This window comes from Kogia breviceps, chromosome 16 (genome assembly GCF_026419965.1).
Source record: "Kogia breviceps isolate mKogBre1 chromosome 16, mKogBre1 haplotype 1, whole genome shotgun sequence".
Lineage (NCBI taxonomy): Eukaryota > Metazoa > Chordata > Mammalia > Artiodactyla > Physeteridae > Kogia > Kogia breviceps.
Genome location: NC_081325.1, coordinates 64431147 through 64458531, shown reverse-complemented (window position 1 = coordinate 64458531; position 27385 = coordinate 64431147). Strand labels below are relative to the sequence as shown.

The following is a 27385-nucleotide window of genomic DNA, read 5'->3' as shown; positions in this document are numbered from 1 at the left end:
ACATTTAAATATTATCTCTATGAATGAATAGATTAGGAAGAACCCCAGGTTCGCTGAAAGTTTTCCACACAACCTTCAGGTCTATAAATAAAGAACATTGCACTGAGTAGGCACAAGCACCATACATAATCTTTACAACAATCCTATGCGTTAGTAATATTAGAACCCATCTCTCACTTCTGGACACCCCTTACTCTATTCAGTAAGACCCCTTCTCCATGCTAAAGGAATCCCTGTTTGCTCCGAAACCAGATTACACATGAGAAAATGACTGAAAAATGGCAGAGCCAGGATTGAAATCAGTCTGCCTTGTTAAAAAGTCCCTGTTCCTTCTAGTAGGTAATACTACCTTCTAAATATGAAAGATTTTGGCACCTTTTACAACTAACCAGCTATACTCTAAAGCATCTAGTGGCAAAAACCCTGAAATATAAGTGATGCATAAAGCAAAAATTCAAAATAATACAACTGATTTTAAATGCACTTTTCAGAACACATGACTCTTGTCTTTCAAAGACATTTACAATAGCCAGGACATGGAAGCAACCTAAGTGTCCATCAACAGATGAATGGACAAAGAAGATGTGGCACATATATACAATGGAATATTACTCAGCCATAAAAAGAAACGAAATTGAGTTATTTGTAGTGAGGTGGATAGACCTAGAGTCTGTCATACAGAGTGAAGTAAGTCAGAAAGAGAAAAACAAATACCGTATGCTAACACATATATATGGAATCTAAAAAAAAAAAAAAGCTTCTGAAGAACCTAGGGGCAAGATGGGAATAAAGATGCAGACATAGAGAATGGACTTAAGGACATGGGGAGGGGGAAGGGTAAGCTGGGACGAAGTGAGAGAGTGTCATGGACATATATACACTACCACATGTAAAATAGATAGCTAGTGGGAAGCAGCCGCATAGCACAGGGAGATCAGCTGATCAGCTCTGTGCTTTGTGACCACCTAGAGGGGTGGGATAGGGAGGATGGGAGGGAGAGGCAAGAAGGAGGAGATACAGGGATATATGTATATGTATAGCTGATTCACTTTGTTATACAGCAGAAACTAACACACCATTGTAAAGCAATTATACTCCAATAAAGATGTTAAAAAAAATTTAAAAAGACATTCTCAAAGAGTGAGAGAACCTGAATGTTTTCATTCTCTAAACTGCTAAAGTTTATACCCTATTAACTATTCCAGTTTTTAAAAATCTCATTAGTTTGGGAGGGTAAAACTTTCGAAAATGTATGGTTCTTCATCAGGAAATCTGATAATACTACTCACTACTTAATAGAACAATAGAGAAAAATCCTATCATCATATTCTTGGATGCTGAAAGGCATTAGACAACATCCAACATCCATTTAAAAAATTATTTTATTCTCTAAATTATGACACAAAATTGATTTTTTTAGTGTGCAGCTTTTTGACTTTCAACACACGCATAGATTGATGTAGCCACAACAGTCAAGATACAGAAAAGTTCCAACACCTCCAAAAAACTCCTTGGTGTTACCCCTTCATAGTCTTACCCTTCTCCCACCTGTAATTCCTGGCAACCACTGATCTTTTCTCCATGATTATAGTTTTTGTTTATTTGAAAATGCCATCTAAATGGAATCATGTAGTATATAATCTTTTAAGACTGACTTTTTTATTCAGCAAAATGCCTTTGAGACTCATCCAAGTTTTGTGAATTAAGTTTGTTTCTTTTTATTACTGACACTATTCCTTTGCATGGATATATCATACTTTATAAATTCAGGACATGTGGGTTGTTTCCAGTTTTTTATGATTGTGAATAGAGCTGCTATAAACATTTGTGAACAGATTTTTGTGTGAACATAAGTTTTCACTTCTCTAGGGTTATTACCCAGAGGTAGGATTGCTGTGCCATATGGTAATTTATTTAACATTATAAGCAACTGCAAAACAGTTTTTCTAGAATGGCTGTGCCATTTTGCATTCCCACCAGCAATATAGGAGAGTTCCAGATGCTCCACACCCCTGGTAGGACTTGGTATTTTCAGTATTTTTATTTTAGCATTCTAATAGGGGTATCTCACCATGATTTTAATTAACATTTCCCTAATGGCTAATTATGTTGAACATCTTTCCATGTGCTAATTTGTCATCTATATATATTCTCTTGGTGAAGTGCCTGTTCAAGATTTTGGTTCATTTTTTTGGCTGTGTGTGCAGCTTGCACAATCTTAGTTCCCCAACCATCAGACCCAGGCCCTCTGCAGTGAAAGTGCTGAGTCCTAACCACTGGACCACCAAGGAATTCCCTGGTCCATTTTTTCATTGGGTTGTCTTCACACTGTAAGGTTTTAAGAGCTCTTTACACATTTTTAATATAGAGCACTTTATTGCATAAGTGATTTAAAGTATTTTCTCCCAGACTGTAACTTGTCTATTCATTCTCTTAACTGTGTCTTTTGCAGAACAAAAGTTTTCAATTCTAATGAAGTCAAATTTATCAATATTTTCTTTTGTAGATTGTGCTTTTGGTATGTCAGAACTCTTTGACTAACTTTAAGTCACAAAGATTTCATCCTATGTATTCTATAAACGTTTTACAGTTTTGTAGTTTTACATTTAAATCAATGATTCATTTTGAGTTCACTTTTGTATAAGGTGTGGGGTTTATGTTGAGGTTCATTTATTTTGCATATGGATGTCTGACAGTTCCAACACTGTTTGTTGGAAAGACATTCATTTCTCCACTGAATTGCCTTTGCATCTTTCTCTCTTTCCTCTTACATTTCTCTGGAAGGGACTGTGTAGAATTTGGTATTATTTCTTCTTTAAAGCGTGGTAGAATTCACTAGTAAAACCATCTGGGCCTTAAGATTTCTACTTCAGAAGGCTTTTAAACCTTTTTAACAAGAATTCCTTAGTCATTATAGGACAATTTTGGATATTTAGCTCATCTGGAGTAGGTTTTGGTGGTATGTAGTATTGGAAGAGGTAATCCATCATGAGCCCTATGAATCCCTGCATATGCTTTTGCTGGGTATGTCAAGATTGCAAGGCTCCAAATACTCTCTGTCTGGGTCTTTCTCAGGATTGTGTTTGCAGTGAGCAAGGTGAGGTAACTTCTCCCTCTCAACACAAAGCCAGTTACAAAAGAGAGAAATTCCCCAAGTTCAGAGTTCCTTGGGGGCTACACAAATCCACTTGCGTAACATCCATCTAGTCTTACCAGTATTGCCCCCATGGACTTAGAGGTATGTGTAACCAATGCAAAACAGCCTGAAGCTCATGATGCTTACTGTGTTCTGAGTAATAAAGTCCTTTGTCGCTGACCTAGGAGTCTCATGTGTTCTGCAGCCTCCATGAAGCAGTAACAGGTTAACTAGTTAGGTAGTTAAGTAGGGTAAAATCTCAGACCCTTCATAGTTCTTTACATATTGTTTTCAGGAAATGATTATTTAAACTAAATTGTCATATTAATGTTAGCAGAGGTTTTGTTTTTGGTTTTGTTTTGCAGTATTTCCTTGTTAGTCTGTAAATGTCTGCTGAGTTTGATATCTCCTTTTTTTTCCTGATAACAGTAATTTGTGTCTCTTATTTTGTCAATTTTATTAGCAGTTTATCAATTTTACTGATTTTTTTCAAAGAAGCAGTTTTGGTTTTATTGATTTTCTTCATGGTTTTTTGGTGATCAAGTTCATTGATATCTGTTCTTATCATTTTATTTCCTTCCTTTTTATAGCTTTAGGGTTATTTTTCACTTCTTTATTTTCTTCAGTTGAAAGCTGAGATTATTAAGGCTTTTCTTCTTTTCTATACAAGCATTACTTTTTAAGTTTTCTTTATGTCTTTTCATGCTTGATAGCTCATTTCTTTCTTTTTAAAATTTTTATTTTCATTTTTATTTAATTTTATTTATTTAATTTTATTATTTATTTTGGTTGCGCTGGGTCTAAGTTGCGGCACGTGGGCTCCTTAGTTGTGGCTCACAGCTCCTTAGTTGTGGCTCGCCGGCTCCTTAGTTGTGGCATGTGCTCCTTAGTTGTGGCATGTGTACTCTTAGTCATGGCATGCATGTGGGATCTAGTTCCTTGACCAGGGATTGAACCCACGTCCCCTGCACTGGAAGGCGGATTCTTAACCACTGTGCCACCAGGGAAGTCCCTATACAAGCATTTGGTGCTATAAACTTCCTTCTAAGAAATACTTTTGCTTCCTCCCACAAATTTTCATATGCTGTATTTTCATTTTCTGTCAATTCAAAATATATTTGGTAAGCCATGGTTCATTTTAAAAGTGTTTGGTTTTCAAGTGTTTGTAGATTTCCCAGTTATCTTTCTGCTCCTGATTATGATCAGAGAGCATATTTTGTATAAATTCAATTCTTTTAGATTTGTTATGGTTTATGACCCAGGATATAGTCTATCTTAGTAAATGGTCCATGTGCACCTCAAAAGAATGTATATTTTTCTGCTGTTGGGTTGAGTGATCTGTAAATATCAACTAGATCTGGTTGATTGGTGGTGGTGTTCAATTCTATATTCTAGCTGATTTTTTTACTAGTTCTGTTGATCACGAAGAGAAGAATACTCAGGTCTCCAACTATAATTATGAGTTTGTCTATTTCTCCTTTCAGTTCTGTCAGTTTTTGATGTATGTATTTTGAAGATCTATTGTTTGATGTATAATTTAGGATTGCAATGTTGTCTTAGTGAATTGTCCCTTTTATCTTTTTTTTTTTTTTTTTTTTGGCTGTACACGGGCTTCTCACTGTTGTGGCCTCTCCCGTTGCCGAGCACAGGCTCCAGACATGCAGGCTCAGTGGCCACGGCTCAAGGGCCCAGCCGCTCCGTGGCATGTGGGATCTTCCCGGACGGGGGCATGAACCCGTATCCCCTGCATTGGCAGGCTGATTCTCAACCACTGCACCACCAGGGAAACCCTGTCCCTTTTATCTTTTACTTCTTTCTTTATCCATGGTAATTTTCATTACTCTGAAGTCTACTTTGATCTTAATATAGTCATTCCAGCTTTTAGTTGATTATTGTCTGCATGTGTATATCTTTCCCATTATTTTATTTCAACTTACTTATAGCATTATATTTGAAGTGAGCTTCTTACAGATAGCATATAGTTGGGACATTCAAAAAAAATCTGTTCTGACAATCTCTGTCTTTTAACTGGTGATTTAGAACACTTACAGTTAACGTAATTATTGATGTGTTTGGATATAGGTCTATCATTTTGTTGTTTTCTGTTTTTCTATTTTTAATTCCTTCATCTCACCTTTCCTCTTTTTCTTTTCTTTTTTGAACATTTTTTATTATTCCATTTTAATTTTCCTGTTGCATTTTTGAAAAAAAAATGTATAGCTTGTTTCTTAGTTCTCATTCTAGGGATTATAGTATAAATATTTAACTTTTCAAAGTCTACTTGGAACCACTTCATGTGGAATGTAGAACTCTTACCACCATGTTACCAAAACTAATTAACCTTGTTCTGGAGATACTAGCAATAAGGAGTAAAAATGAGAGGTATAAAAGGGAAGAAGAGAGGTTAAATGATCGTTATTTGCAGATGACATGATTGTTTATCTAGAAAGTACTAAAGAACCAACTAGAAAGTTATTACAACTGTTAGGAGATTTCAGTTGGGTGATTGAAAGCAAAATTAAAATACAGAAACCAACAGTCTTCACGTGTAAAACAATAGCCATATACAACATATAATGAAAGAAAACATTAAAATATCTAGGCATTATCAAGAAATGTATAAGTTCTATATAAAGAAGTCTTTAAAAAGTGACTGACAAACACACAATCATATTAAAAAAATAGAAAGGTATTTCATACCAGTTTCATGAATCACTATGGAAGCAACCACAGTTCAGACAGTTGATGACATGCTTGGCTAAGGAGCCAAAAGGACAAGCTACCATCTGTGAAATTAACATCCAACATGTTAAGAAAGTCAAATCCCTAAGTTGATATGGAAATTTAATACATCCCACTAAAAACAGTAAACAGGATTTGATTTTCTTTTGAAAAAAATCAGAAAAAAAGGATTCTAAAGCTCATATGAAAAAATTGGCAAGAATAATTTTAAAATTATGAAAAAGGAGAGTATTAACAGGAAATTATCCCTATCAGACAGTAATGCATATTTTAAAGCTACAATAATTAAAACAGTGTGGTATTAGACCATGAATCAACAGTCTTTCAAGTCTTTTAAGCCTTGAAAAGGCTTAAAAGTCCCCAAATAGATTAGCTACAAATCAATAAATAAAAGGTGGATTATACAATATATGATGTTGCAATAAGGGGGCAACCATCTCAAAAAAATTAAGTTGTATCCCTAGTTCACATTTTACAGCAAAGTTTATTCCAGGTGGATCAAAACTTTAAACATATTTTTAAAAAAAAGACTGTCAGAAGAAAATATGAGGGGTTTAAACATAATCTCCAGGAGGTAAGGCTTTTCTACCTATGACACAGGTAAAATGCAGTGGCCATTAAAAAAAAAAAACCTTTTAATTCTACCTGTATTTTAAAAATCTATAAGCTCAACTGAGCTTCAGTGTGCAGTCTTTGTTGGGGTTTCACTACATGGGCACGATAGAGTCTCTCACTGACCACAGGGTTGAACTTAATCCCCATCCTCTTTTCCCTCCCCGGAGGTCAGGCTGATATCACTGTGATTCAAAGCCCCAACCCTCTAATCATATGTTTGGTCTTTCTGGTGTGGTCAGCTTTCATATTGAGTCATCTCATTAGCATAAACTATCAGTTTCCACCATGAATAACAAAGACACTTCTAGCACTCTGGAAATTCCAATGATTTAGATCCTAGAAAGTGGGATGGAGGTGGGGAGCAGGACAGTCTGGGAGTAGGGGCAGAGGGCCAGGCAAATTTTTTATTCCAAGAGTTAAGAGGCTACCTGTAATAGCAAAAGGCTGGAAACCAAGTTTAGTAAGAGGACTGATTAAAAAAAAATTAAGATTCATTCATATAATGGAATTCTAAGCAATCAATGAAAAGATGGGGCAACTCAGTAGGTAGGGATACAAAATAAACTGCTGAATGTGCAAAACAACCTGTATGGGATGCTCCAATCTGTGTTTCACACGTTTATATATACATGGGGCCATCTCTAGAAAAATATACAAGAAACTGGTAACAGAGGTTGAATCCAGGGGAGGGAAATAAGTGGCTGCAAGGACACATTTTTACCCTTTCAACCTTCTAACTTTTGTACAATCAATGTACATATATTACTAATTTAACAAGAATAAAACATTAGGGCTTCCCTGGTGGCGCAGTGGTTGAGAATCCGCCTGCGGATGCAGGAGACACGGGTTCGTGCCCTGGTCCGGGAGGATCCCACATGCCGCGGAGCAACTAAGCCCGTGAGCCATGGCTGCTGAGCCTGTGCGTCCGGAGCCTGTGCTCCGCAACGGGAGAGGCCGCAACAGTGAGAGGCCCGCATACCGCAAAAAAAAAAAAAAAAAAAAAAAAAAAAAAAAAAAAAAAAGAATAAAACATTAACAATGTATTTGAACATTTCTATGAGGGTACTGAATATAATTTATAATTTAATCTTTGAATACTAAGGGCTATTGTCACGAGCTATATTGAACAATAAAGCTCTAAGTGTCTATTGAGGCACACAGGGCTGTTTTTACCCACACTAAATGACCCCAGGCTGCTGTGATTTGAGTGTTAGGGTCATTTTTAGTTTTTCTTTCTCCCAGCTGCTTCTGACTACTATCAACATTCCTTCCTCTAGCTAACTTAAACGTTTTAAATTCGTGCTTTCAGTGTGGTAGGCTAAAAGGCCAGTCACATGGTCCCAATACAGTCTATTTAAAACAAAGGGAAACTGGCTCTTTGACAACTTGAGGAATCCTCTTAAAATTGATCAGTTTTAAAGGTTAGACTTTATTTAACAACTACTTGACCACTCAAGATTTTTACACATTCTCAGTTCCATATAACTTAATAAAGAACAGCAAGGCATTACTGAAGTCACTGTATAGGAGGTGTTGCTAAATATATGTCTGAAACTTTTTCAGAATTGCTTTTATCCATTCATTCAGAAGTATTTTTGAGCATCTAGTATGCACCAGAGAATGTTCTAGGTGCTAGGAATACAGCAATGAATAAGACAATGGCCAAACTCCCTCAGAATTTACATTCTAGTTGGGGAGAGAGGCAACAGGCAAAGATAAAGCGGTACTATAAAGAGAAAAGAAAATACTGTAATAGTGATTAGGATGGGGAGCAGCATTAGATAGGATGGTGTATCGTAGGGTCTGTTCAGAAAAGGAAAACCACTAGGATATCTCTCTCTCTCACACACACACACACACACACACACACTCCACTTTTAATATATAAAATAAGGGATTTATTATAGGGATTCTAGGGGGCTATTCCTTTTGTGTCTGGCCAGTGATAGGGAAGATGAATGTGAAGTGGGGAAAGCAAAGACGCACTGGGACCTGCCAGGATGAGCAAAACCCATGGGAATTGAGTGGAACTCATGAGAATGGACTGCAAGTCTCCAACCTTGATAGTGGGCTTGTCCTGCACAACCCAGCTCCCTTTGTCATAGAGTAATACACACATCTAGCCCAGGAGTCAGAGAAGCTGAAGGAGGTGACCCAGTAGGAGATGGTGCTCTGTGGACCTGGCTGCCGGCCCACAGACCAAGAAGGTGAACCAGCAGATAAGCAATAACCTGGGTGAGCAGCAACAGGGCGTGCCTTGCTTGGACCTTTCAGTGTTAAAAACAATCTGGATCTGGCTACTCTACTTCAGCCCACTAAATCTTACTCTAAACATCTCTTTGACCCACGCTATTCTGGAGTCATGCAGAGGTAATTCTGAGAAACATATCTCCAGCTTAGCTACATTGCCTCATATAAATCCACCACCGACGGTCAGAGGTCTCTGGAAGATATCTGAGCTGACAACTTGAAGGATGAGGATTCAACCATACAACCACATCAAGATTTGGAAGAGAATATTGCGGGCAGAAGAGCTAGTGCAAAGGCTCTGAGGCAGTGATATAAATGAGGTACTTTGGGATGATGAGACTGGGGCACAGTGAGAGGGAGAGTGGTATGAAATGAGATCAGAGATAGAGGGAGGGGCCCAATCACGTGGGGCCTTGTAGAACATGGTAATGAGCATGAGTCACTTTTTTCTAAGTGCAACGAGAAGCAAATGGAGAGTTTTTAATAAGACAGCAGTAGTTTGATCTGATTTACATTTCTAAACTATTTTAAAATAATTTCAAATATAAAAGGCATCAGGTTAGCACAAAGAACTCCATCATCCGGGTGATTTCCCTTTGCTCTGTGGAGAGTGGGCTGCAGCGGGCAGGACCACCCCTTCCACAACTCCAAGCTTCTTGCTCTTCTATGTAACTGTGACTCCTAGAGCACAATGTGCATGATGCCCTTGGAGTTGTGCAGAGAAGGCACCCAAGTGTGGAAGCTGCAATATTACAGAACTACTGCACAAGTTCAGTTTTCAGATCTCATTGGAAAACCAATCCCATTATTTTAGTCTCAATTCATAAATACATGTTGGAATGAAAATTGGTATTACCTCTTCAGATCTAGTCTCAAATTTATTGGCTATATCAAATCACTTCTCAAAAACAAAGAACCTTAAAGATTTGACACCACTGAAGCTATCTGAAGTGGACGTGTCACAAATAATTCCAGATTTCCAAAGAATTTCCAGAGAATATGCATAGCCGCCTAAAGGGAACGTGGTGAAGGGGCCAATGTTTATGCTGATGTATAGATTCTAGTCTCCTTATGTTAGAATTGGCCGTAGACTTGTATATCTCCCATTTTAATCAGACATGGCTTATTTTACTTGAGATCATGAAAATTTTTCCTAAAGCAAGCTCTTCTGCCTGGATTATCTCTCCCTGCTAGCAATACTGTCTGGCTGAAAGCCAAGTGTTCAAATATTGAGGGTACAGATATTCAAGCTCATTTCTGATTTTCAGCACAATGCCAGGTTTAATGTTAAAAATCAACAGCTAAAATTAACTATGGATAGCCATTCATTCTCGCTAAAATTTAACACATCTAATAGGTGCTAATTAAATCATGAGGGTAAAGTAGAAAAGTGAAGGAAAGTCAGGTGACTATGGGAATCATTTATCCTCTCTCTTCAGTTAAAGGGGAGTGTGGTTACAGCACTAGAGCTTAGGGATGAGTGTGAAGGGCCTGATGCACAGTAAGCACTCAATTAAATAGGGGCTAATGTTATTATACATGTCAATTAAAATAAACACCACTATATATATATATATATATATATATATATATATACCTTCCTAAAAGAAGAAACAAAGATACTTCTGGAAAAAAAAAGCTCTCGAGAGACCACTCATCTTCTTTAAGAAAAAATGTAAAAATATCAATAGATTTTTTAAAAAGCATTATCTGACAGAGAAAGAAAAGTAGAAAACTTTTGATCTTTAATTAGCGTTTGCAGTATACACTTATCTTTCCGTAATCTGTGGGGACAAATCTCCATGTAAACATTCAGAAAGAGAAAAAGAGGGGACACTGTGTCATGACTTATGAACTATGAATTTTGAGCTCAGATTACTAACCATTATTCACAACTGCCTTATACATTAACTGGTTTTCTTCGTTTAACAGTGGCTCTTGAATAACAAAATAAGTTATCAGCAAGTTCAACCATAACTTAAAAAGTAGAGAAAAAAACCTGTTCAAGCCTCATAAATGCAAGCACAGCAATATATTTCATATATGTTGATTACAATTTCCATGTTCTTTGTGTAAATAACACAAAGATTATTCTCTTCCCAGTGTTGCAAATTCACAAAATTTATAAAAAGGCTTCACTTTTTTTCCCCAGCTCAGTTAACTGTACTTCAGTTGAACACAACAGACAATAATTGGGGTTATTAGTGAGATGTGGTCAAAGAAAAGGTCATGACCACTCAGAAGAACACGTAAACCTAAGATATACCTCAGATTTTCTAGTCTCAACCTGTAGCTCTCATTTATTAAATAATTTACAGAGAACTGTTGAGGATTTAATGAGCAGGCTGAACTCTGTCATTCTGCCATTTTGCTAGTCATGAACACATGTATTTTCCCTGTAAAATGAAGCAGAATACTATTCATTTCCAATGAGACTAGATGTAAGGGAAAAACAAATACAAAATCATAGAGATTTTTAAGTTGTGCTATGTTGCTTTAACTGTTTAATTTTAAAAAGGTTAATTACCAGATCAGTGCACCATCTCTTGCTTAAAAACCTAATACCTTTGCAAGTAGATAAAAAAATATCTTTAAAATAAGCCAGAGGTAAAAACGTAAAGGCCTGAATGACTTGAAAAACAGAAACAGAATAACTTCTGATCAGTGACTATTAATGGGCATAGCCATTTTATACAGCAAGTAACAACAACAATTTAGCAATTTTTTAAACAGGCACTTGATAGAGCGTATGCTCAATACTGGGGCATCATACGCAAAAATATGGCTTTATTACAAAGGATTCAAGATGGCAACTACTTAGAATCCAGTGCCAACACGGATTATAACAAATCCAGTGAGTATTTTGTTTTTCAATTATTCATAGAAAATTTAATCCTGATTAAGTATCCTTGGGCAGGAATTCATGGGTAGTTGATGACTGAAACCAGCATTTATGTGAAATGCTTCTGTTAATTTAATCTGTGTATACAGCTTAATTATGATTGGGGATTCAGTATAAGAGAAATGAATTATATCAGGATTAAAACTTTAGTACCATATCACAGAGTACTTTCTCCTTTCTTTTTCAACATGTAAACCAGCTTGTCCCTTCACCTAAGTGCTCAGATTTTAAAACCCTTTGTAAAACCAATGCAATGTATCTAAGTTTTTCATAAACTGTCAAAAATGCTTTGCTAATCAAGCTCAAAACCTAACTAGAGCTAAAAGTAATAGAAGAAAATGGAGAATAACCCCACCCACAAATAAACAAAAGCTTATTCACTTAACTATGAATATATTTTATATTGATTTTCTGAAGTAACTTCTTTTTCAATTTCTTTAAACTCCAATACGAAATGCATTTTCCTCAAAGCATAAAAAGAAGCAGTTTTTAACCAGTGTATTACACAGATTTCATAACTGGACTTGGTTTAGACATGTATAAGCAAGTAATCATTTAACTGATTACTTTTTGTAAGACTATCAAACCTGAGTTAACTATTGATATAAGATGAGGCATTATAAGTGGTGAATCTCTTACCAAAATATCATATAATTCTCTTCATCTTTATTTCCATATGGAAATTGCATAAATGACCTTATAACAACACTCTTTCTTGAAAGTTTATTAAGTATATTTCAAAACATTTATTACCTTTTTTTCAGTTTGGTACTGCTTAAATGCAGTTGTATAAATAACATGCTCTGCTTTCTCTGTTCAATTTTTCATACCAAAAGTATGAAAAAAAAGGTCACTGTATTTGGATCCTTATTGCACTCTGGTAAGTAAATTTACTTTTCCTCTAAAGAAAATCAAGTATCAGAAGTGAGGCCGACTTTTGTGTCCAGATGATATGGTCAGTGGCAGTGTTACTGAGGAAAGTGAAGAAACTTCCCAGTATAGACTGTGGGATAGAAAGAGTCTGTAGAGAATCACCATGGAAACAGACTGGCAAAGGATAACACCTACTGTAATGACCTGAAAAGAAAAGAAAGAGAATGCTTTACTGCATGCAAAAACAGAAATTATATTCAATTTATCATGGACCTATAGATACTTTATACATATATAAACTTATATATACTTTATATAAATATATATAAATAAAAAACTGTATCCGTCCCAGCTTTACTGTGGGTACATTTTGTAAAAGAAATTCTCAATAGGAAAATGAGACTATGTTCAACTATAATTGTTCAAAAGTAAAATTCCTTTAACAGTTAGTTTATAGATGTCAAAATAAGACACAAAAGAATAATTTGCCAAACTATCTTCTCAGAGTGCATGCACTAAAGAAAGTAATAGGAAAAATCAGACTCCTGGCTCATCTAGTAATAGGAATAAAGCATACCCCTACCTGAACCCTGAAGAGTGCTCTAAAAGCCCTTTCCGAAATTCTCAAGTCACTTCTCTATTTTTGTAGACTACCTTCCTATTTATTTACCCTTTGTAAATACCTCAGGCTCAAGAAACATTTGTGTGTTCAACCACACACTGCATTGCTTGTAAAGGGCTCCTGGAAGAACTCCACTTTGAAATTATGGAGTAATTCACCTAAGAAGGTAGGTATCAATACAACCAAAATGTGGCATACTGGAGCACGGCATTCCAGTCTGCAGGCTGTTAAAGCAACTAGGCTGACTTTTAGAAAGCTGTCTTGATTTTTAACATCATGTAGCAAAAAATTTTAATCATTTTTTCTTAATTACAAAGATGTGTTATAAATTTTATAATTTAATTTATAGAACAGTATTATGAAATAGGCTAAAATAAGAATAACAAAAGCTGGGGCTTCCCTGGTGGCGCAGTGGTTGAGAGTCTGCCTGCCGATGCAGGGGACACAGGTTCGTGCCCCGGTCCGGGAAGATCCCACACGCCGCAGAGCGGCTGGGCCCGTGAACCATGGTGCGTCTGGAGCCTGTGCTCCGCAATGGGAGAGGCCACAACAGTGAGAGGCCTGTGTACTGTCAAAAAAAGAAAAAGAAAAAAAAAAAAAAGACTACAAAAAACTATTTTGGTCATGTATATTATTTACCTTATCTCTTTGGTAGTCATTAAAAATGATAGAAATGCATGCAAGACCTGGATGGCACAAAAACCACAAGATACAGCCCTGAAACAAATGAAAAATAAGTCAAATAAGCGCAGCTATGTCTTTGTTTTTAGAATGTACCAGATAAATAACATTACTAGCATATTTAGAATGTCTTGATTGATCTCAATTGGCCTGTACAGTAGAACTTGCAATAAAATGTAGAAATATATTTGCTATTGTTCTGACAATGATATCCTGTTTCTAATCAAATGGGTGTTTTTGGAGTATTTAAAATCTTACATCTTCCTCATACATATATTTTGAGGTTTTTGATATATAAGTAACAAATCAATAATTGAGAAAAACAAGGTACAAATGTGTAATATTTCTATAAAAAACAAATAAGAATATACATTCATATTTGCATATAGATACACAAAGAAATTCTGTAAGAATACACAAAAACCTGATTAGCAGCGGTTACCTGTTTGAGATTTAGTACAAAAGACACAGAATTAGGCGAGTAGGAATGGGAAACTTTTTAACACTATACTTTTCAAATATATATGTTCTATTTTTCCTAGAACATGGTAACATATCCTTTTCCAAAATTAAATTTGAAATAAAATAATAAGTTAATACTAGTAGCTGTTGAAATGCTTGGTATATTGAGGTTATAAGGAAAAAAAACAAGATATAGAAAAATGTGTTCAGTATGCTACTATTTTTATAAAAGTGAAGGGAAATACAAAGTAATATATATATATTTTTTTGAATTTTATTTATTTTTTTATACAGCAGGTTTATTAGTTATCCATTTTATACATATTAGTGTATATAGTAATATATATTTTAAATTCTCTAAAAAATAAATTAGGAATTAATAGCAGTGATTATATGAGGAGGTGATAACTGCATAGATGGGAGAGAAGGAAGAAGCAAGTTTGCTGCTTTTTAAATACTTTTGGATGTTTGAACCTATTCAAATAGTTATATTAAAACATATAAAAATTAAAGTTTAAGAAAAAATTTTTGTACTGTTTTAAACATAGAAGAAAAGAAAAAATTTAGTTTTTAAATACCTGAAGTGTATACTAACTTTTGAAACAATAAGCACTACTGTCTCTGGGAAGAATTCCAAAGTGAAATGGCATATCCTTGCCTGTTTGGTACTCAAGAGGCCTGACATGGGTTCCTAGGGCTGCAGCAGCAGCTTTAAAATGCTCCACATCTGGAATAAAGAAGGAATTTGGCCCTCCTCCGTCTCAGTCTCATTCTGCTGAGACTGTCAACTAGGGTGGGCTGACCAAACAGCTTATCAGAATGCTACTTTGAGTTGCCAAGATGATGGGTTACGGATTCTCTCAATCTGACCAAAAAAATATAACTTTCTAGGAAGGGAGGCTTCTGTAACGTTACTGACTCAACCTGTCTCCTGATCTTTTCCTTTATTAAATGGGTGCAGAAAAAAAATCCATTTGCCTTTAGATCTCACTAGCATAAGAAGGACACAGCAAGGGGGAATGAAGTAAACATGACCTCTCATGCATGCCATGAATTGGCTGAAACATAGTATGTACTCAGTTTCCTGGCTCCCTCCACTTATGCTGAAGGACGGCTCTTCATAGTTTGTTATAAAACATTGCATAATTCTGGGAGTAACAGTTCATAGTCCATTAATGACTGTTTTTTGAGACATGCAAACTGTATCCTAATTTTTTTATTTAAAAAATTCTGATACTACAGAAAAAATGTAAAATCCCTATTGATAAAGAAATTATAATACAGGCAAAACTGACCTGCCAAAGATTACATGGAAACTACTGCTTCATGAGTTCTGCAAAATGGGGATAATATCATCTATATCTCATAAGTTGCACAGATTAAATGATTTGAAGCCCATAAAGTACCTGGCATGTAATAAAACTTTACTAAATATTAGCATATAGTTGCTCCTTAACTTCCCAAGTAAAGCAAAATGAAGTTGATAATGTGAAGAAGTTATTTTCTAACCAAACCCATACTTTGGCAAAAGTGATATAGAACTCCCTTTTGAGTGTACTTCTTTCCACTGTGATGATCTGGTAGAGTCCACAGCCTAATGACAATGCTAGGCAAATTCTTAAAACAATTAGAAGGATCCCTGCTAAGTTGTGGTGTGAATGGTGGCCGTGAGGACTGGTATCTTCAAACTGTTCCCAAAGTAGCAAAATACTCTGCAAAAAACAATATTATATTTAGAGGAAAAAAAGTCATGTCTACTTACAATAAAGTATTTTTTTCAACTCTTTTCTATATCCCCTTAACCAGTATATAAACATTCCTAAGAGGCCCTAAGGTTTATCAGACTACATAAGGTGTTGATTAATAAAGCACAGGCAGTTTTGCTTCACTGATACCCTCAGCTGGAGAAAAGGGATTGTTATCAAATGAGACCACATACAAGAGATAAAAAATGCTACTGTTACCATGAATCAAGTAAGACATCTCTAATGATGAAAATAAGTGGAAAAGATGAAGAGAATAAATATAAAACTTTCTTCTAAATCTATCTCTTTCTTACTTCAACACCTTATTAGGAATCAAACCGTTCTGCATTCAAGCCCATTATCTCAGGATAAACTTTCAAATATCCCAGTATCTTTTGTAATCCAGAAATTAACAAGTCAGAATTGTTGATTTCAGACCTCATTCTTTTCCCACGGTAACCTCCCTGGGTAAAGGAGAGTAGATTTTCAATATCCATCATAGCATCCAGGGCACAGTCACTTATACTTATTTGTTTGTTCACCTTTTTTACCATATTGTTACTATCCCAGTGTAAAGCTCGCAAGTTCCTCATTAAGCTGTTCTGTTTACTGCTATTCAGTAGAAATCAGTGCTCACATTCCCTCCACCTTTACCAAACAACAATCACTTAAATTACGATAATTTTCACCATCACACATGTCAGTAGCCCTCTGTGCTTCCTTCATTTGCCAACTCAGCCTTCAGAATTGGGTCTTCAGTGGCTTCCAAAGAATTTAGGTCAAAACTCCATCATTAAACCCAATTTTAGGCTTTATGGGGTTTACCAGCAACCACTTCCTTTCCTCATTCTCAAATCTTCCACCCTAATTTTACTCCAGCTACCATTTTTGCTAGGTGAACTCTTTTCTCATCTTGCACACATAAATTTCCTTCTGGAAACAAAACTTTGACCTTTATTACAGAAATTCATTCCTCTACGCCAAAGTACACCCGTCTGATTCCTTAACTTGCATTTCTAAACTTAACTCTTTACAACAAAGAAGTGCTATTATAGAACTATCATTTCCTGCTATGTGAGGTAATGGATATGTTAACTGGCTTGATTGTGGTGATCATTTCATAATGTATAAATATATCAAAACATCAAGTTGTATACCTTAAATCTATATAATTTCTATTTTTCAATTATAACCCAATAAAGCAAAAAAAACAAGCAAACTACTATTTCCCATGATTCACATTTTTACATACTCATACTCCCATATTTTCACATACGTATGCTAGTGCTTGGCCTGTGGAATACACTGTACACATTTATGTGAACCTCTTGTTGCCTGTCTCGGCCACCTAGTCTGGTTGCTGTTCAGAGTCAGGGCCGTGTCTAATCCATTCTTCACAAATGCTCACATAAACTCTAGGGTAGTGTTATAATCTCAAATTGTATTTGTTTATGATAATGAATTTAAACTGCAATGAAATAATGAAAATTCAATTTTTAAAACAGTTATTGACAAATGAGAATTTAACTTGATATTAACACTACTCTCCATAAATCCTGGATCAAAAACATTAAGTTGGTAGAACTTACCCTTATTTTAATCACCTCTAATTCAGTTCTTTCTCACTAGCCCTCCCCTCCTGGCATTACCTCCTTTTTAAATATCAATATCTATGATATGGTCTCTTTCTAAATCAATCATGTAAATTCAGTAAACCTTCACTCAGCACCTAAGGTACTAAAATAAGTACCAGAGGTAGATGAGCACAGGCCTTACCCTTCACTAGTGAGTTTTTCAATTTATTTAATGCATTAAAACTTGGATTATGATGTCCTTTACAGAGCCCAGATGTTTATTTCATTTTCATCTATAGCTAATGATGGTCACAAACTCAATACAAATTTTTATGTTTATATCTTTCTTCTTAATTTTTATAAATCCACTGTACATAGGCATATGGAGATCCTAGAATAATGTCTATAGGTCACTATAGAGAAAAACAAAAAAAAAAGGCATAGAGGACTCTTCTAAAAGACCAAGTTTGCTTTTGCATTTGTTTTCAAAAACAAGATCCTATTCTTTGTTATTCTACATTTTGTTTTTTCTTTAATCTGATATTCATTTGAATTCTTTCATGTATAAAGTAGATTCTGGACAATGAATGAATCTCAAATTCATTAACTGACTCATTTAATATTGAGTACTTACTAAGTGTTAGAAAATATGAAAGAAAGCTCTTAATTAGGAAATGAGAATCTAACTGAATATTAAATACACTGCACTGAAAGAATCTGATAGGAAGCTCAGATTCAGGTAAATCACAATGAAATTCTACAATATACATATACCAGCACTCAGAAAATTAACAGGTTATTTTATCTATCACTCTTTTTTTCCCCATTTTTAAAAAACTGAAGTATAGGTGATTTACAGTGTTGTGTTAGTTTCTGATGTACAACAAAGTAATTCAGTTACACATATATATACATATTCTTTTTCATTCTTTTCCATTATGGTTTATTACAGGATATTGAATATAGTTCCCAGTGCTATACAGTAGGACCCTGTTTATCTATTTTATATATAGTAGTGTGCATCTGCTAATCCCGAACTCCTAATTTATCCCTCCCTCTCCCTCTTTCCCCTTTGGTGACCAGAAATTTGTTTTCTATGTCTGAGAGTCTGTTTCTGTTTTGTAGATAAATTCATTTGTGTCATATGTTAGATTCCACATATAACTGATATCATATGGTACTTGCCTTTCTCTTTCTCACTTACTTCATATATGATCTATCAGTCTTTAAATTCATACTTTAAAACGACACAAATTCCTCATGGGTCCCAGGTTTCTTGACATGAGATATGTTCAAATTTGCATTTCTCAGTATTGCAGAGCAGAAACATTTAGCATCACTACTAACCTGTGTTATGACAATGAACACAGCAATGCCCGTGGATGCAGGAGTAGAGTCCCACTGGAGAGGTCTGCTCTGAGACTTCTTCATTCTCACTATTGTCCAACCCATGCATAGACTCAGAAGTAAGTATAACATTTGAATTTGGGAAGCGATGTCAAAAACTAATGGGAAATGAAAACCAAAGTCAACTGAGTTTTCACATTACAAAGAATTTTATCTTTTTTTTTTTTTTTTTTTTGGTCACACTGCGCAGCTTGTGGGATCTTAGTGGGATCTTAGTTCCCCGACCAGGGATTGAACCTGTGTCCTCGGCAGTAAAAGCATGGAGTCCTAACCACTGAACCACCACAGAATTCCCAAATTTTATCCTTTTTGCATTGAGAATATAATTATTTTATTAAGCACAAAAGACAGGCATTTTAAAAAAGAAACTGATGAAATTCAATAGGAGATATTCATGTATAATAATTCTAAAGAATTAAAAATTTGCCATTAAATTTGTAAACATTTCTGAAAATAGTTAAAACAATAGCAATACTCCTATTTTAAAAATATATGTGTGTCCATATCATATATTTATTAAGGCCAACTTTAAATCTCTTTGTGTTTCTTATTCTTCTTAGTTTTTCTCATTATAATCTATAACTCACTGCTTATGAAAAGAAACAAATTTTAAATATAACTTCTGCAATGTGGAGACTACTTCTGGGTGGTTAATTTTTTTTGGTGGCTGACCTATAATATGAAGAGTATTTTCTAAATCTATTAATAAGAAATAGCATGACAATAAAACGCAGAGCTGCTGTAACATCCAGTTACGTTGGCCCTAGTGTCAGAGTCCTGAAGACGACTGAAGCTCTCCATGCATTAGTGTGATGTGCCACCCGGTGGCCATCGCTTACACTGCAGGGGAAGCTGGCTGTGGTAGAAAAGACACAACGCAACCTCCTGCACCCAGTTCAGTGCTACAAGAAAATAACAAGCAATAATACTTCAACTGCCATGTGTATTCATTTTAGAAGTTCTATTTACTGATTTTTTAAAAAAATTATTACTTTTTCATCAGAGTATATTTTGATGTGGATTTTGGAATAAACGTTGTGATCACAATTCAACAAAATAAAACTTTCTTCAAATTGCCATTTGTAACTTTGATATCTATGACTTTTATTTCTTTTATATAAAGATATTCTTAGAGAAACAGATAAAACTAGCTGTAGTATCAAAGTTATATTCAAAGTTACAAGCCAAAAACCTATTAATAATAGACCTCTTCAGCTTTATTTTGCCATATTTTTCTCCAGCTCTGCCACCCAAATTAAAACCGGATACTTTACATTTATGCTTATATACTTGTAATAGCGAATTCTAACACTGAACTTTCACTACAATTTAATGATATAAAGTGTCATGGCCTTTCAGAACAAGCACAGTTTTCTTACACCATAGATTTTAAATGACTGTGATGCTAATTATTTTTATTAAACATTTCACAAATACATATTCAGTTACTTAAAGAAGTTAGCCAAAGGAATATCCCTACATAAGTTGCTAATTAGCAAAAACAAATACTGGGGAGGAGGGAACGTTGATTTTCTGGCTCATTTCTTTACATACTAAGTAATGCACATATTGATATAATACCATAACTGTGAGGGTAGGTAGACACTGCTTATCTGTTCTTGAAAAATAACTAATGTAGATAAAATACACAGATGACACAAAAACCCCATTCTGTGGAATTTGATTAAAAATCTTCTTTAACCAAACCTGTTGTCAGAACTACCAAAAATGATCAACATTGAGTTATTGCAGTTTTTTTAAAAAGACTTTTGCTTTTAACTTACCATGAAGATGCCAGACAGCCTAAAACACTGTTTTGTATACAGTAGACACTCACAAAACTTCAAAAGTCCTTGACTTTAGCAACAGCTTTGCTACTGATGGGCCTCTGTGTGCTTTGCCTCTTTGAACCACAATTTCTTCATCTAAAATGCATAAGCTAAATTATTTCTATGCTCTGTCCAGCTTAAAAATGCTAGGATTCTCTTAAACATCCTGAGTCATCTAAGAGAAAACAGGGGTTGAAACCTTGTTTCAATAGGGTTCTAGTAATGTCAAAAAAGGAGAAGCAACTCTTGTTCATGCCCAAGAGGTTAACAGTATCCATCCTCTTCACAAGGAAAAGGAAAGGTTCTAGAAGTTTTAGAATCTTAAAATAGGCAGCAAGATCAGGATAAGTGGGTCCTGAGATGATTATAGAGATTACCATAAGATACCCTGTTAAAGAGTGAGGGGACTAGAAGAGAAATATAGAAATATAAGGAAAGTAAATCCTAGAATGTCTTCGTATTCAGAATCTGCCTTTTTAGAGCAAATCTTAACTTGTTATTCCGGATTGAGAATGGCATATGACCTGATGTCTCTTTAAAGTTCCCTTTAAAAAGTCACGATTATAGGAACGTTTAGTTTTTCACCATCATATTTAACTGAAAACCTACTTCACAAAAGTTCCTCTTATAAATTAAAAAACAAAGCTGAGAGGTCAGCTGAATTATAGGTATACTCTATGGCTCTGGGTTAGAAATAGAGACAAAGAGTCAAAAAAGGGATGAAAAAGGGGAAAAAAATTTAGCTTTGTGGTCAGAAAATTTGGGTCTAAATCTTGGCTCTACCATTCACTAGCTGACTGACATTTGGGAATGTATTTCTGTCACTGAGCCCAGATTCTTTATCTGCAAAATAGGGATAAGCATATCTACTTCACTGAGTTTTTACTGAGGATAAAAATGAGAGAATGTGGGAGTCCCCTGGTGGTCCAGTGATTAAGACTTGGCCTTCCAATGCAGGGGGTGAGGGTTCGATCCCTGGTCGGGGAGCTAGGATCCTGCATGCTTTGCAGCCAAAAAACCAAAACATAAAACAGAAGCCATATTGTGACAAATTCAATAAAGACTTTAAAAATGGTCCACATGAAAAAAAAAAAGAGAGAATGTATATAAATATGCTCTAAAGACAATGAAGAGCTACACACATTACCTATTACTAAGAAGAAACTAAATAGGATATGTGGAGGGCTTCCCTGGTGGCGCGGTGGTTGAGAGTCCGCCTGCCGATGCAGGGGACAGGGGTTCATGCCCTGGTCCGGGAAGATCCCACATGCCGCCGAGCGGCTGGGCCCGTGAGCCATGGCCGCTGAGCCTGCGCGTCCGGAGCCTGTGCTCCGCAACGGGAGAGGCCACAACAGTGAGAGGCCCGCGTACCGCAAAAATAAATAAATAAATAAATAGGATATGTGGAAACTAAATGTATAATCTTGTTTCCAGTTGAGCTGAATCTAACCAACCTTGGATAAAAAAACTGTATTATGACAAAAAATAATTGACAAAAAAGGAAAACATACAAGAAGCAGATAGCAAGTTTATGTTTTAAAAAAATGCTCAGTAAGATACTCACATTCTGCCAAACTTCCCATAAAAGGTACCCCTATTCCATCCTTGGAGTAACTGAAGAATTGAAGAAGAGAATATTAGCATCAATTACAAATGTGAAAAAAATAATTCATAATCAAAGCAAGCATAATTTTGGTGGACTAGTTAGGATTAATTAGACTTAATGATGAACCCAGTTTTAATGGTTTTGAGTTACCTGGAGAAATGAATGTAATTAGCGAAAGCTGAACCAGCTTGTAACAGCAATGCAGTTGTCAGAACCTTTAAAACCACGTGCATGGGTCCTCCTTTCTTAATAGCCTGCCACAACGATTGTGCATAAATGCAAGCAATCACAAAGTACACTAGGACTAGGAGGAAAAAGAACTCATGTAACCCTGTGAAGAGAAGAAAGGAACAAGCCAGTTATAGTGTTGGGTTGCTTTCAAATCTTCCCATCAGTATATTTCCAGAACTTGTTTTTTAATTGAAGTCATAGCATTTACTTTTGTAAGAGAAAAAAAAGGAAGATTGTTGAAACAAATGATTTTCTACTTTAGGATACAGTCTTAACTATAAGAACGCAGATTAAACTGAAGTCAATCTATAAGAAATCATATTGGTCGGGGAATAAGCCCGAAGACTAACCACAAGATCATAGCTTTGGTCAAAACAGTAAATTAAAACAATGATTTCAGCATTCAGCTGGATATGTTTTTTTACCCCCAAAGTGGATTTCTTTTATAAGACGTTTAAAAATAGATTTAGTCAGTCAATAAGAGTTTTATATACCCTGACAATGACTCTCAAAGTGCAAGCCCTGTGCCAGCAGCAGCATCACTAGGGAAGTAGTCAGAAAGGCAGATTCTTGGGACTCATCCCATAGCTACTGAATCGGAGATTCTGGGAGTGGGACCCAGCATTCTGGTTTTAATAAGTCCTTCAGTGATTCTGATACAGCTAAAGCCTAAGAACCACGCTCTGGAATGTATCATAACCTTAAATTCCCATTTGGGAATTTTGACAAAGCGTCACGACCAGGCCTCCTTTTGAAGTAAATGGCATTCAGCTCTGTCAAAGAGGAAAACCTATGGAGACCATGGGACTCCACTCCACAGGTGACTGAAACTAAAACACCTGACCAAGTGGCTACCAATCCAAAGACTAGTCACTGGCCAGCAGCATCACCTGGTTCTCAAAGATACGAAGCCAGTCATGTTCTCTTGGGACATCAAACCACAAAACATAGACGGGATGAGGCAATAGGAACTGGATTTGAAAAGACTGGATGATGGAGCAGGCCAAAGGAGTCAAACCAGGCCGTGACGAAATAACAATTCTGGGTTAGCAGAAGTTTTGAATGAGCAGAGGCAGCTGGCTGGTAAAGACAAGAACAGAGTGTATGAATGGGCAGATTTTATATTAAAAATGGTCCCAGTCATTAAGCAGCCTCCAGTTTCTACCAGCAGCTTTTCAGTAGTCTTCACACATCCTCAAGATAAACACCCCTTTTTCTGTGTTACCTGGAATCTTTCGACTGTGTCTTCATTTTTCAGAAATTTCAGAAAATTCGATAACCAACCAGGGGCCAGCTTTGAGTTTAACGGCTTACATGTACTTGGTTACGTCTAAACCTAGTCCCTAATATTAGGGCTTTTATATTCTATCTAAATAACACTGGATATCGTGACAGTGGCTAGAGGCGTCTCCACTGAATCTGTGGACGGATGAACAGTCTAAACTGTACTCACTTCCATGCCAACTGTGACCCCTGAACCTGCTCCGGCTTCCCATGGGGGATGAACTCCAAACAACAGGCAGAGAAGGGAATACTTACATTGTATGGAAAATAATTTTAGAAAAGTAATCCAGAGGATACAAACAGTAGGAAAAATACTCAATAAACAGTTCAATCTCAATCATGTTTTCGGCATTGTTAGGAGAAAGAGAGAGAGAGAAAGAAGTATTTCAGCCACTGGGTGTCTCTCTTGCTCTACGTACATAAATGCTGATTTTCCACTTCTCTAGTCTAGGTGAGAAAGTATGTTTAGACTTCAGGAAGAGAATATCAAATAACAGAATGGGCATCTTTTCTTTTAAAATTCCTGATATAGAGATGTATTCTAGCTTTAGAAATAACGGGACAATAAACCTGGGGTTGTTATAGTAACGGAACAAGGCAGAAAATAAGCTAAACATATTATAACTGTGTGTCAGTAAAAGTATGCTATCCTGTGTTCTGAATCTGTTTTTACCTTTTCTTCTTAGTATAAAGAATTAAATATGGCATTCTATTTAAATTTTTATTTATTTATAATACTTTACAAAGTATTCATTACAAGATAAGGTTTCAGACTCTATTAGGTTAGAAATGCACCATGAAAAGAAAATCCCAGACTATTTATTGAGAACCAGAATAATACAGGAGGAAGGCACTTTTGAAAATAAGACACATGACACTAGCAAAAAATGTTTTAGGATTATTGAAGATTAAATGTATCTTCCATAAAAAGCTAACACGGTAACCAAAAAATTATTTCATTGAGATAATATATTAAATAACTCGAACTAGGACATTTGTCCTACACTTTGCTCATTGCATTTTGCATAAACTATTCCTACCTTGACCCTGATACTTTAAAGATAAAACTCTGGGTCTGCACTCAAGTGTTCTTTTAAATAAACCACCTCTAGGAAAAAAAGTCTATTTCTTTTTTTTCTCTTCAATCAACTTTACTTTTGTTCTGCCACCATCCTTCACAGGAAAGTAATCTATGTTCACCTTGAAATTAAAATCTAATTTTAAAACAGGTGGATACTAGGTATTAAAACTTACCTTTACACCAAAGAAGAAAAACACTCTTAAATGAGCATGCAATAGGTGACAAACACTTATGTTACAGGGGAATGAGTAGATTTTAGGGCAAACTTAGCTGGAAGAAGCACTGGCAAAATTCAGTAGGAAGAAAACTTCCAGGACAGCTTTAAAAAAATTCAGCTCCGGCTAAATGACGGGAGATGGGAGGAAAGAGGGTAAGAAAAGGAGAGAGTCATCGGGTCATGGGGCAACCCCGGAACACTCTCGCCTACCTGTGATGCTTGCTGCCTCGGAACCCCAATGTCCAGCCCACCCTCAAGGGTCTCAAGACAAATCCTGATTAGTCTAAACCAATTAGAGAAATTCCAAGATTCCCCTTTCCCAAAGAGGTAAACCTAACCCTTTACTTCGACATGTTGGTTTACCCTTATCACCTTTCTGATACCTTCACTTACATTTCTCTTATGATGTTAGACAACAAGGTCATGTGTCTAGTTCTGGCCAATGAAATGAGATAAGGGAGCTTCTGGGAAAGGTTTCCTTGCTCTTAAAAAAGAGACATTGAATTTTGCCATTGCCTAGATGTATGGCCCAGACTGCCGCAGTTAACTTTGAATATGAGGGAGCTGACAAAGCTGACAGTCAGAGCATAACAGGGTAGGGTAATGCTAAATAAACTACCCCGAAGAAGCCTCAGAAATTATTGTTATACAAGAGAATTAATTTCCTTATTGTCTATACCACTTGCATTAGAGTTTTCTGTTACTTTAAGTTACAGAGTCAAAGGTAAGATCCAACCCATCATCTTTCAGGATAATGGAGGAGAAAAGGGAACAACAGAAAATAATAAACATATCTGGAATCTTCAGAACAGTGAGATGGCAGGTGTGACAGAGCCTGTAATACCATTCCAACGAAAACTAGTCTACTTTAGACAATAATGCTTTAATTCTCGGGATTCTGAGTACTTCTTCTTTTGGTCTCTACTAATCACAAATACAGTTAACAAGGATTCTAATTTTTTAGGAGGTAGTTTTATTTTATTCTACCTTGAAGCATGATATTCTTATGTAGTATTTTGTCAAGCAGCATCAAACTTGCCTTAGTCTACATTAAAAAAAAAAAAAAAAACCCAAAACAAAAACACCTAAGTCTGTAAAATACAGGACTAACTAAAGTCTCGTAGATATAAAATACATAGTTGCTTTGAAAGAAAACAAACTAAGATTTAACCAGAGTAGCATATAACTTTAATTGTAGCTTTTTGCACCAGGTTATTCTAATTCAAACCTCTAAGATACATGTTTTAGCAGTCAATTCTCAGTAAAAAGCATAGCAAATCAATTTTCTCTACTCAGGGCAGAAAATTAGTCAAATGAGGAAAAGTTTCTAAAATGAACTAACTGGGAATTCTTCCCTGGAAACAAATTCTATACCCGAGGCTACAGAATAGGAAGAATCCCTCTTAAGGATCTACATTGAAACCAACACATTACCAAAACAATGTGGAATATGGGCTTTTAGCTAAGTGGTTCTGCACATTAGAATCAACTTCAGAGCTTTGACCAACTACAAATGCCTGGCTTCCACTCCAAAACCAAGTCTATCTTTCAGTCTCTGGGGGTGGACATCTGTATTTTTTCCAAAGCTCTCCGCATGCGTACACAGTGACAGGTTGAGGACCACCGATTTAGACTTCAACGTAGAATTAATCATATTTTAAGCATTTAAATAATAAAATGATGTGATCCTTGGAAATTATGCCAGCCATCTAGCAATGAATACTTTTGAGTACTTATGGCACTTTTTAATAATCAATCCCTAGAGATTAGCCTTGCACAGAATCCCATGCTTAATGAAAATCCATATTACAGTGAAATTTTTTCCCTCATTTAAATACTCTTGGTGACGTGACCAAAGTAACTCTCCCCATTCTAGTATAAGAAAGACAGATTTTAGACATACTATAAGTATCAAATCAAAATCAGTCACAGGTGAAGACAGGTCAAAAGGAGTCAGGACTAAGAACTGAGTCAGAATGGTTAGTGGGAACCCTAAAGAAAAAGCTAGCCATAATTCAGGGTGTTGAAAAAAACACTAGAAGATATGGGCAAGGTTCAGGATGAGCCAGGGTAAGGATGACTGACATTCAGTAGTCCAAGCATGGCACAGGGCACAAATGTCATTACT

General features: G+C 35.8%; 1 protein-coding gene across 7 annotated transcripts in view; it reads right to left on the bottom strand.

Annotated features, from left to right (window-relative positions):
* Positions 1-27385, bottom strand: part of GPR180 (G protein-coupled receptor 180) — a 39579-nt gene that overhangs the window by 792 nt on the left and 11402 nt on the right. For 2 of the 7 annotated variants that reach the window (XR_010837312.1, XR_010837313.1), the window contains exons 4-10: positions 22595-22775; positions 22403-22452; positions 18950-19107; positions 15804-15995; positions 13780-13857; positions 12399-12722; positions 5837-5922 (exon numbers count right to left, since the gene is read on the bottom strand). Coding sequence is in view for 4 of the 7 variants with exons in the window: in XM_059042318.2 (XP_058898301.1) it covers positions 12564-12722; positions 13780-13857; positions 15804-15995; positions 18950-19107; positions 22403-22452; positions 22595-22775 (818 nt within the window). In the remaining 3 variants the exon portion in view is untranslated. Of the gene's footprint in view, positions 1-5836; positions 5923-10465; positions 12723-13779; positions 13858-15792; positions 15996-18949; positions 19108-22402; positions 22453-22594; positions 22776-27385 lie in introns of those variants that run through there. The other 5 variants (XR_010837311.1, XM_059042318.2, XM_067016879.1 and 2 more) reach the window with 5 other exon arrangements.